Genomic DNA, 12,360 nt, shown 5'->3' with positions numbered 1-12,360 from the left:
AATCAATAGGCTATATTCTAATAAACACCATTAGAATTGAGACCTGTCAGGTAACACTATTTCCATACAGTCCCTGTGATACACAGGCCACGCTCTACAGATGATGCAGAAACTCATAGGCTGACCAAAAAGTTTATATCCTTCTTGACTTCTTTACCCAGGTAAAAATTACACCATGCATATGTTATGAAGAAGAAACCACTGGACAAATGAGAAAACAAATGCAGGAGGCAGTTTTATGATGGAAAAAGTATGGGATGCATTACATTTTTAAAAGTTCTTGTCATTTTCCCACATCACTTACTTCCAAGGATGGTTTGTGGTTTGTTCTTGTTGTATTTCTCTTGGAATTTCTAGTAAAAAAAATTATTAGAGACACATAAAATAAGATCAAAGCACCACTTGGCTACAAGAATGTGCACATGGTTACACAGCATAGGTTTCTTATCTACTCCACAGTCATTATCTTATTCATTTCAGGGAAGAATTCAAAGCAGAAACCAGTAAATGCAACAAAAGCAGAGTGTGGCGACCAGGCAATGTGCCAGGAAGAAGGAGGGATGAGCCTCATGAATACTCAGTGCTCAGAAGGCTCTAGACAACCAATGTCTATGGCTCATGCAGCCAGGCAGTGGAGAAAGAGGCCCTTCTACCCACACTGCCTTGCTTCTCTTGTGTCTTTCTACCTTGCCGTACTCCTCTTTCCGGGGATAACCACCCCAAACTCTGGGGTCTCACCTTCTACAAGAACCCTTAAGTGTATGAGTTAACAAAGAGCTCCGTGACAACCACCTCACCACCTCCACACTGCAGGAGGGTCCTGCTCAAACTCACACACATCTCATACTCAATGATGGAGTGGCCATAAAGGACTGGAAGTGTAACTGTCGTCAACTTTGTAACCTTGTCTCAAATATGCATCCTAGCTCCATGCCTCCAGGTAGGCTCTCAGCCTCCATGGTGCTGGCTGGTAATATGCTGGAAATACACATCCCCGGGACCCACTCAGATTTACAGAATCCGAAAACCTGGGAGGGGACCTAGAAGTTGAGGTTTTACAACTGAGAAGTTGTGGGTAAGTAATTCCGATGATGGCTGATTGAGAATATGGCTCTAGACACAAAGCCTAGCCTGCTCACCTCAAATAACACAAGCAGATCTTCCCTCTACTGGTAAATATGAACTGTTAATCAATAGTCACACACTCTATGTGTTACCACCATATAGTAAGTGCAATAGCCCCAAGAGTTTGGTGTCCAGCAGCAGACGACACAGGCAAGCAAGCTAGGCCACAAGGCACACATATTCTGCAGGGACTGGGAAGTTACCTTGGTACACGGAGGCACAGCATCTTTGCAGCCCTTGTGTGTGTTCGCCTTACAGTCTGAAATAGAAGACACAGACATTTCCATCTGACTTAAATGCATCTGAAGATAAGGTCACATCACACTTTATTAGTTATTATAAAAACAATACCAAGAAGGACACATATTTAAGAAGTCAAATATTTAAATGATGCATAGCCCCACACAAGCATATGCACATGTGGGAACTTTGAGTCCCTGGAGGACAATCTGTCATCATCTGTAATGACCTTATAAATTAGAAAGCATACAGCTGTGTACCGAACCCCTTTGGGTCTGCCTCATAGCTCACTTTCTATTGTATGCACTGTGTCCTTGGGGATTCCTGAGGCTTGACTGATAACCTTCAACTCTAGCATCGGGCAAACTGTCTAGGGGGATGGGAAGAAATGAGCTGGCAATAATGCTGACCGAGAAAAACAATGCATGTCAGCTTCAACTGGAAGAAATTTCTATAGAGACGGCTTAGAAGTCAAAGGTACACACTGCTCTTGCTAAGGGCTGGAATTCAGTTCCCAGAACCTATGGCCAGTGATTCACAACCACCTGGAACTCCAGCGCTATTCTTCTGGCCTCGGCAGGCAGCTGCACTCACAAGTACACAGATCCTTACAATCTCTCTCTCTCTCTCTCTCTCTCTCTCTCACACACACACACACACACACACACACACACAATTTAAAACAAAAATAAATCTTTAAAAGGAAAGAAATTAGAAGCAGGCAAATCAGATGAAAACGGTTTGCCACTAGCTCATACGGCCTCATGTCCCTAGAGGAAGACAAGCTTTCTGCCCGCAGGGACAGAGACCAGCATGTCTTCATGTATACTGGTGTCCGTGGGGGCTGTAGTTCGGAGGCTGCCATGCTCCTTTCTGATCCTCCTTGCCACCTTCAAATCGCCCACCCCTACACTACCTCTCTTAGGAAGAGCCCGTGGTCTATAACTGAAATGTCTTTGGGAATTGATCCATAAGAGGACATTTCAGTCCGTCAAGGCCACACTGCAGAAGACCCTGCAGGTCACTGTGAGCCAGGCCCAAGACTGAGTCTCAAACTGTCCAAAGGGGCATTTCAGTCGACTAGCTAATGCCAGTGAGCAGAGCAAGACAACTCTATATACCAGCTTTCCAGACGAAATCCATTTTCTTTCCTCTTATTTCCAACCAAACAGAAGAAAAGGAAAAGTAGAGGTTCTGAGATGCCAGTGAACAAAGCAGGGGGGAGGGATGAGGGTGGGGATGGGGTGGGGTGGGGTTACTGGAAGAGGAAGAGCCAGCCACTGGGCTTCGGGCCTGGAGATAGAGATGAAAAACGTAGATTTTTGAGATGTGCTTCTGATAGGGAAGGCAAAGATGTGTCTATGAAATCAAAGCCGAAGGCATGGAGGGAGATCAGGACTTTGGGTGGGTCAACAGCACATGAGAGGGGCAGGGCTTTGTGAGGCAGAAACTGCCAGGCAGGTGAACAGCAGGAACAGATTTCCAGCTGGACAGACACAGGTCCGTGTGACCATGATATCAAACATGTGCTATGTGAACTCAAACTTCAAAGATCCCAGGATGTGAAGAAGAAGGTTGTGATTAGAAAAGAGACAAAGGCAGATCCAAGAGATGACCCTTGTCTAAGAAAGAAGCCAGAAAAGATGAAACCAGAGCCATCAGAGCCCGAGGTGCACAGAAGAGAATGTCCTGAAGCTAACCGAGCAAGCTCGAGGGCGAAAAGTCTCATTATTTCCTAATAAAAATAATAGACACAGTCTGACAATATCCGTGAGATGAAAAGGTTAAAAGTACTTTGGTGTATAGGTAGAGAGAAGCGGGGCTACTAACAAGGGATTCGGGTCACACAGGCATCAGATTTTCCTGAGGCAGCAGTTAATACTCAACTATGCTGGACCTTGTAGATGGAAGCTTGAACTTTGGACTAAAGTTTTATTTAGCCATGTAAGCAAAGTGCCTGGGTTTCATTAAACTATCCCACCTATCCGAGCCTGAGAGGAGAATCAGAAGTAAAGACTGAAGAATGGATTGATGTAAGGTTTTCTTTTTCATTTTTGAAGATTTATTTTTATTTGTAATCATATCTATGTGCCTGTATGTGGGAATGCTGAATTGAGTGAAGATGCTCACGGAGGCCAGGACATCAGATCCCTCTGGAGCTGGTTACAGTATGGGTTCTGGAAACCAAATTCAGGTCCTTTGCAAGAGCAGCATTCACTCTTAGCAACTGAGGCAACTCTCTAGCCTAAAAGTAAGCAGTGACCCAGGCTAAAAAAAAAAAAAAAAAGTTGAGCTTGGTGATAGACATTTGTATTCTCAGTACTTGGGAGAGGAAGGCAGGAGGAGTTCAAAGTATCCTTGGCTACATAGTAAGTTTGAGGACAGCCTAGGCTACAAGAGACCATAGATCAACAAAACAAAAGAAGGAAGAAAGAACAGAAAGAAGGAAGGACAGAAGGGAGAGAAGAAGGGAGGAGGGGTTTCAAAGCTATTGTAAGTATACACACAGAATTGAACGAAAACATTGAATTGCTCTTGAAGCAGTGAAGTCATTCCTGAAATGTTCAGCCTACAATATGAAAGAGAATGTAATAATACAACAATTGGTACTAACAGAGAGGGGGAAAGGCTCACATAAGGAAGATAAAACTGTATTAAGTTATGAGCCTTACGTAGCCATAACACTATCATTAGTAGATATTAAGAGCTCTTATTGTGCCAAATTGCAGGAGACGATAAAAGCAAGCAACACATGGTCTAAAGCCCCAAGCCAGACAGCAAGAAAAACAGCCAGGAATTGTCAAAGATAGTTGGCAGCATTAAAATTAAATGTAAATAAGAAAACCCCTTTGTTATAAAAACGCAATTTTCAGTTGCATTACAGATTCTCTCTAGCTAAATTAAAGACATACATGCCAAAATAAAAACCACAGAAACAGTTAAGGGACACACAAAGAAAGGAAAAGCAAGAGGAACATTAATTTGAGACATTCAGAACTCAGTACAAAAAGCAAGAAAGGACATCAAAGTGCAACAATATTAATTAAAGTCCATCTGCAATGAATTCATACATGAGAGTCTGTGCACCAGATAATGTTGCATCAAAACACAAGCAACTGAGCTCAGGCATACATGAGAATGTTACAGAATTGCCTTGTTTATGAACTGTTAGCATCTCAGAATCTCACAGAAAAAAAAAATGACACTAAGATTTTGAGTAGCTCTACAATGTACTGTTTTCATGTCATATTTGTCTGTAAGATTGAAGCTATTAACCAAACTCATAGAAGATAATTATCCACCCAACACAGAAGAGACTGTCAAAGTCTGCCTACTACTCAATGTCAAAAATGTAAGGTTAATCCAAGTTTAAGGGACCAGCACTCCCCCTTCCAGTGCTTGGAAGTCCCCCAAACTAATCCTAAAAACCACCGTGGTATAGAGACAAACAGCGAGTGTACACTTCAGCTTGCATACAGACTGTAGAATTTAGTCTAAGGGAGTAATCACCAATGTAGACAATGTAGACAGAGGTATGTGAAAACACATGTTCGTCTATGTTATGAAAATATAGGAAACCTAAGTATATGATGAGAAATGACTGAAGACTCGTGATAGAATCATCAAGCAAATTCCAGCATTAAAAACTGATGCAACCTCGTTAGGGTTAGAAGCGACTAAGTAATGAATGTGGAGAGAGGGAGAATTAGAGCTCCCTGGGGAAAAGCCCTCTAAGGGGCTATCCAACTCCAAGTGCTCAGTGCTCAAAACAAGAGCAACACCAAATGGACTCAAGTTGTAGCCGTATATTTATATGTGTGCATATGTGTAAAAATAGTAACTAGAGAAAACAATAGAGATAATACGTGAGAGTGGGGGAGGGTGGGAGGTGGAGGGAGGGTAATAGTGAGGGGGGTAGCAGGGTATGACAGTAGGTAACTGAAAATGATGCAAGTTGATGGAGGAGGGTCTATCTGTTGCTTTCATTGGTTAATAAAGAAACTGCTTGGCCTGATAGGTCAGAACATAGGTGGGTGGAGTAGACAGAACAGAATGCTGGGAAGAAGGGAAGTGAAGCAGACACAATAGCTCTCCTCTTTGAGATAGACACAGATTCAAAGCTTCCCAGTAAGCCACCACCTCGTGGTGCTACACACATTAATAAAAATGGGTTAAGCAAGATGTGAGAGTTAGCCAGTAAGAGGCTAGAGTTAATGGGCCAAGCAGTGTTTAAAAGAATACAGTTTCCATGTTGTTATTTCGGGTATAGAGCAGCTCCTACTACAGCAAGTATATTATATACATGTATGAAATGCCATAATAAACTAATTAGCTTATACAATTTAAATGCTCACAAAATGATAATATATTGAAAGCAAAGTTTTTGCATATGGAAAATTTTTAGACAATTTAAGTTTCTATTGAAGCCATATATCTTTTGTAAGTCTTTATATACTTACTTTTTTAAAGCAATGACGGATTTGATAACTGAGCATGTCTGAGGTACTTTCAGCAATTTCTGGCTTCCACCACGATGTCATCAACATGCACTTAATGAACTCAACAGGAGTGGGTCTTGCTTATGCATCTGTTTTCCTTAGCAGCCATTAACTAAGCCTAAATGTCAACTTTGTGATGGCATCTGGGTGGTTATGAAAAATTACTATGCCCTACCTCCCTTTCCCCTTCCAGCATTTATGGTGATAGAGACAGCCAAGGAAAATGACATGGAGACTATGCCACAGCATCAATGGTGGTAAATTATAGGGCCTGGGATTTAATGATGAGGGAAATGACAAGCTAGACACAAGGTGGTCATATCTGAGGGGTGTTACCCAACAATCTACAGGGGTCAGAAGGAAGAGCCTCAAAGACAAAAGGCGCTAAGACAAGATGCTGGCTTGTTGGAAAAACAGTAAAGATGGCAATGTGGCCAGAACAAAGGGAGAAAAGGGAGAGAAAGGAAATAGGCCAGGTCTTAAAGAGCTTTGCAGCGACTGTAAGACATTAGGGATCCCCTCTCCCGGGCAGATATCTTAAGAATAGCCTTATCTTGTGTCCTGGTTACTTCTTTGTCAGTTTGACTCAAGTTAAAGTCATCTGGGAAGAGGAAACTTCAATTGAGAAATTGTCTCCATCTATTGGCTTATAGGCATTTTTACAATTAATAATTGATGTGGCAGGGCCCAGCCCACTTGTGGGCATTGCTACCCCTGGATAGGTAGGTGGTCCTGGGTTATAGAAAAAGCAAGCAGAGTGAGCCACAGAGAACAAGCCAGTACGCAGTATCCTTCCATGGTCCCTGCTTCAGTTCCTGCCCTGTTTGAGCTCCTGTCCTGGCTTTCCTTGAAAATGCACTGTGATCAGGATGCATGAGGTAGGTAACCCTTTCCTGTTCTAGCTGCTTTTGGTCATGGTGTATTGAGGGCCAGGCTGGTCTAGGACCTTCCCTGCGGCCCTGATGCATAGAAAAGGAACTCAGTTCCTTGCCTAAACCCAGATATGCTTGGCAAGGCCAGTAATGGCTTGGGCCAAGGCCTTGGAGGAGCTACAGTTTTCAGGATCCTGAGACCTTGACTTCCCTGCCCCCTTGAAGGGCTGTGGTTAATTCCCAAGGCTTTGTGTGCAAAATCGCTTGATCAGCTTCCTGCTGATTTCTTTCCATTGTATGATAGTTTTTTTTTTCTGAATCTGTCCCATTTTCCCCTGAAAACTATATATGTAAGATGCCATACTTCTTAATAAACGTGTTCGGCATATCACAGCTTAAAGACCTCTTGATTCCAAAACTTCTCCTATCTTCTTTGTTTTCTGATCCCCTGCTTCTTCCTGTCAATGTCCTGCTTGTCCAGATCAATGGTGCTTATCACAGCAATCGAAAACAAACCAACAGAGATGGCAAAAGTATAAGGGACCTAAAGGAATGGTGGCTTCAGAGCAGTGGTGGGTTGACAAGTGGATGGGCTTGAAATACACACTGTAAACAGAGCCAGCGGAGTTGCTGTCACACATAAGAAGTGGGAGTCATGGACAAATCCTCTAAAATCTTGTCATGAGTATCTGTCTGGAGTGATTGGAGGATTGGCTTGCTGGTAAGCACTGAGCTGGGAGCAAGGGCTCAGTTTTAGGCATGCAACATTCAAAAGCAGTGAGACATTCAGCAGACAGCAAGGTTGATAGGCCTGGATGTAAGAAAGTTAACCACAGATGAAAAGTACCAAACAACCAGTATTGACCACGGCAAGGCAAACAGCTCAGTGATACATGAGGCCCTCTGGTGCGGGAGAATTGTCTGTATTCTGTCAATCACGCTTTAAATAAACGCTGATTGGCCGATAGCCAGGCAGGAAGTATAGGTGGGAAAACCAGACAGGAAGTAGAGGTGGGGCAATGAGAACAGGAGAATGCTGGGAAGAAGGAAGCTCTTCCCTGACTCCTGCCCAGATCACCAAAGAAGCAGGATGTGACCTGCCCCGCTGAAAAAGGTACTGAGCCATGTGGCTAACATAGATAATAACGATATAAGTTACAAGAGTTAATAAGAAGCCTGAGCTAATGGGCCAATCAGTTTATAACCTAATGTAGACTCTCTGTGTGATTTTCTTTGGAGCTTACTGGTGAGAACTGGGCAGGACAGGAACCCCCAACAAGAAGGCCCTCATGTTACAGCCCTCGAGAGAGAAGGTTGTGTAAGGGTGCTGAGCAGAGGCTTTACCCTTGGGGAGCTTACAGGATGGAGAGAAAACTCATCACACGCTGGATTCGAGGACTTACTGGCACACTGGAGTGACTCTTTCCCCAAGAGTGTTTTCTCACAACCCGAGCACTGCAGAACCCCTGAGAAGGTTCCCGGGACAAACTGGTGCCGATTCGGTTTTTCTTTGTCTTTGGCTTCCTTGTTTTTCATCTTCAGAAGCAGCAGAAAAGTGGGAGGGAATGGACAAAGGAGACAGCTGTCAGCGGGAATGCTTACAGAACTCAGGCATCAACACAGACTGACCCCTGCAGGAGCTGCCATAATATTCCCAATGACCTGCCAGGGATCTGTAAGAAAGGCACACACTCAGGCAAAGGCGGGTGGCCTAAAGGGGACACATGTGGAAACTCTCCTGACTGCTGAGGACTGAAGCTGCCTACACTCTACAGCGCCTACCCTGGATTACCTTAGATTTGTTCCGAGGGCTGGTCATCCTATTCATGAGGAAGCTGAACGTCCGGCTCACTTTGTACTTTTCTGATTCAGATTTTGCAGGAATGATGTATTCGTCCCATTCTTCTTCCTGAATTCTACAAAGAAAGGACTCTGTGACCAGGTGTTAGAGGCCTAAAGGGGGCCAAAGGGCATCATGAAATGTGGTTGTACATACGTCTGTTTGGACATGGCTAAACTTTTTTTTTTATTTAAATGGTTGCGAAGAGAAAAAATAGCAACTTCATAATTAAAAATATATCTCAAAGAGGGATGAACAGGTGACTAGATTTGATAAAGCAACTGTCTAGCAACGCTAACAACAGCAGAATCCAATAAAAGAAGTAGTTGCCATACACTTGCTTCAACTTTCCTATATTTCTGAAATTATTCTGAAATATTTAGGAAATATACTTGGATAATCTTACCCTGAAAAAACTCATCCACCTGTGTAATATGACAACAGAAATTTCCTGAAACAAAGAAACCAAATAACTGGCAGTAGGGAAGTAGATTTTATTATCTTGGGAACACAGGGGTGGTTTTTAGTAGACAGGCGTTTCCCTGGTGGGCACCAATTGAAAAACAGATTATGCATCTGTAGGTTCAGCCTCTTCCCTTCAGCCAGGTTTGCACCTTGAGACTAAGCTGTGGAGAAGCCCAGGCTACACAGGCTACAAACCAGAAGTAACTTCACCACGGCCATTTCCATTCCCCTAGTCAATACAGCCATTTCTAGAAGAGAAAAGATTGAACTATCCCAAATAAAATAAAATTAATTCCTGGTTCCTTGAATCTATTTCTGTTTTCCATATCCCAGAAGGCTTTGTCAAGAAACTATTAGTCTTTGTTAAAAATCTGTAAGTTGACTTCCCCATACCATGTTCTTCAGAATGCTGTAAAACTACGGCATTCAGCCCTTAGGCTCAGAGTAGAGGAGACTTAAATCTAGGTGTTAACAAACAAAGATGAACTATTCAGGCATTAGAACCACCACCCAGCCTGGGAGAAGAGTGGATAGCGCACACATGAGCCACTGTTGGGTCATTAGAATGAAGGAGGGATGCTGCCTCTCTGCACATGCAGAAGATTGGGTCATTCTGTGTTTTAACCAAAATCAACTACGCTGTATTCCCGCTGCTTTGGACAAGAACTAACTCAGTTTAAATCACTTCTAAACTTACAAAACTCAGAAGAAGTTCTTTTCAATATCCCCAAACAAAAATGTTCTTTTTCTGATATCAGGTCGATGACCAATGGGATTTCTCACTAAAAAGTCTTACAAACCCTATTCTTCAGAAACCTCTGTGACACCTTTTTCAACAGGCAAACACATATTTCAAGTGTATCAAGAATATGAATCTTCAAATCTTAACCTTACTCAATTTTATCAATAACCTATTATTTTCAGTGAACTGGATTCAAGTTATTAAAGTAAGTTCCCACTATGGAAATTGAGAATCAATGTAGTAGGACTTCCTTTAACACTTAGATGCTTTACGGCTAATTAATTTAATTAGATGTAATTAATTTAAAATGGATAGTCATTGGTATAATGATGATCTGTACTATATAATCATCAGTGAAGTGAGAAATGGCCTGTCTATAGCAATAAGCCTACAAGGTCTGGGGTAAGTCCTCCTTTACCTTAGATATGTTCTTTTCTTCAGAAACTGACTGGTCTAAGTATGAGAATTCCAGAGAAGGAAGTTCCTTGAGTAGTTACCTACACCATGACTAAGGCAAAGCACCAGGTGCGGCTGGGGAGCTTCTTAGCTGATCCAACAAGACACCAGGAATGGAGTCAGGGAGAAGACAGATCTACCCTGCTGTGCCCGACTGTGCCCTCTAAGTGCATGAGTGGGAGGGGTAAAACTGAGAGGGAAAACAGAGTGACAAGGGGTAAGAAAGGCCCTTCCCCCACACATGCCATGCAGGGGACACTACTGTACAAGCTGTGACCTGACCAAGTGCTATACTGGCTCTTCTCATCTTTCAACCACCTAATGGAAATATTTTACTTTTAAAAAAAAGTCTTAATAATTAACCTCCTATTACTACAACTGTTGGAAAGACAGGATCCTGAAGACAGGGAACTGACAACCTAGATGATTGCCAAATTACAGTGTTTGGAACAGACTCCTTAAATATAAACTGCTTAGAACAGCAGGAGGCACACACGATCACCCAGGAATTGTCAGCTACTACTGCCTCGGCTGTCACCATTGTCATCACCATCTTTGTTACTGCCATCCTCGTCGTCACCCCCTCCTTCAACGGCATTCTTAGTTTTCCTGTGTTCGTGTATCTGGAACTTTCTATTCTTGTCTAAAACAATATAAATGAACTCAAACTGCCTTTTTCTTACCGCTACTTTCATCGGGAGGTTTTAAAGCAAAACACTCATCTTCATCTAGATGTTAAAAAATTCCAGAGTGCTAGGATTCACGCCACCAAAGTGAAAACTACTTCACTGTTTCCCAGAGAGTCCTTAAAGCCAACCTCCACTGCCGTTTCTGTCACTTGTTCTGTAGCAAGTCCAGGGCTAATAGCACCATCTAGGAGTTCAAGGCCAATAGAACTCAGCCCTCCCTCCCACTTGCAGCCTGGTCTCTTCCCAGGCTGGGCTATGGCACCAGCTTTACATAGGATAGACAGCAGCCTGGGCTTCAAGCCTCAGATCTACATCCTAGGCAGAAGCCTGGCGGTGCTGAAGGCCGCACTTGCACCAGGCCTAACACTGCTAGGCAAAGATCCACAGAGGGCAGGGCAGGCGAGTTTCTGGGCTTTCCACAACCACCTGAGCAACTGGAGCTACAGAGAGTGTTCTAGAGGTAGAGCAGAGGCAGAGAAATCCTGCAACAAGTGAAGCTTGCGGTCCTCACAGCCCCTTGAGATGTTCAGACCTGAAAAGAACCTAAAACAGAACCCCCTGTCCCCAGCCCTGCAGCTTGTACCCCTGAGGATGGAAAATAGACATCACGTCTGGCTGGCTATACTGACTCCAGAGAGGGAACAAGGGGTTTGGGTAGCTTATTACACAGAAACCTCTCATTAACTATAGGACACAGAGGAAAAGTGATGTACAAACATTTGCAAAGACAGATCAATAGACCCCAAAGAAAGGAGAACCCTCAACGTACCTTTTTTCTCCTGGTGGCTCCGTAAAACTATACGATCTCTGTTCTGTAAGGCACACGCACACACACAAATAAATGAATCAATTAATTAATAAGGAAGCTAAGACAAACAAGTCACTTGTCAGTCTGAGATGCACATGTTCACCAAACTCATCATTTTATGTGTTATCAGTCAGAAAACCTGCGAGAACTGACCTTCTGCATGGGAGGTTTTAATGCTTTCCCTGGTTTGGAGGAGAAGAGGTCAATTCGGTAACTTCAGGGAGTATGTTAGCCCCAGCAAAGGGAGGCCCACGGTTTGCAAACAGTATGGAAAACTGGCTAATTTAGGGTACTTCTCACTTGGACACCACCTTTTATTAGTAACACCAACCCCCAACACAGGTGATCGATAAGCTGCTGCTTTTCAGCAAAGCTCCATGGACACCTTGAAGGCCAGCACGGGTAAGGGTCTTTCTCAACACAACGCCAAGGTCACATCCTCAAGCAGCCCAATCAGAGATAGACTCTGTGGCTGGTGGGGAAGAAGAACCACCCTCCCCGTTGTCCTGCTGGGGCAGAAGGGCAGGTTTCTGCAAACAGGGTGCCATCCTATTTACAGACTCAGAATACTCACTATGGGAATGAAGGGGGATGCCGAGTTAGACCTGGAGAGAGGGTGGGAGG

General features: G+C 43.5%; 1 protein-coding gene across 4 annotated transcripts in view; it reads right to left on the bottom strand.

Annotated features, from left to right (window-relative positions):
• The window catches only part of Arhgef28 (Rho guanine nucleotide exchange factor 28), a 298,148-nt gene that overhangs the window by 76,364 nt on the left and 209,424 nt on the right, over window positions 1-12,360 (bottom strand). For all 4 annotated transcript variants that reach the window (XR_007593859.1, XM_050153817.1, XM_050153818.1 and 1 more), the window contains 5 exons: window positions 11,698-11,740; window positions 8,529-8,652; window positions 8,140-8,272; window positions 1,329-1,384; window positions 305-353 (listed from right to left, as the gene is read on the bottom strand). Coding sequence is in view for 3 of the 4 variants with exons in the window: in XM_050153817.1 (XP_050009774.1) it covers window positions 305-353; window positions 1,329-1,384; window positions 8,140-8,272; window positions 8,529-8,652; window positions 11,698-11,740 (405 nt within the window). In the remaining variant the exon portion in view is untranslated. The remainder of the gene's footprint in view (window positions 1-304; window positions 354-1,328; window positions 1,385-8,139; window positions 8,273-8,528; window positions 8,653-11,697; window positions 11,741-12,360) is intronic.

This window comes from Alexandromys fortis, unplaced genomic scaffold, assembly GCF_014885135.2.
Source record: "Alexandromys fortis isolate MF-2015 unplaced genomic scaffold, M_Fortis_MF-2015_v1.1 scaffold_79, whole genome shotgun sequence".
Taxonomy (NCBI): Eukaryota; Metazoa; Chordata; class Mammalia; order Rodentia; family Cricetidae; genus Alexandromys; species Alexandromys fortis.
The sequence above is the reverse complement of the archived record's forward strand: the minus strand, read 5'-3'. Positions and strand labels throughout refer to the sequence as shown.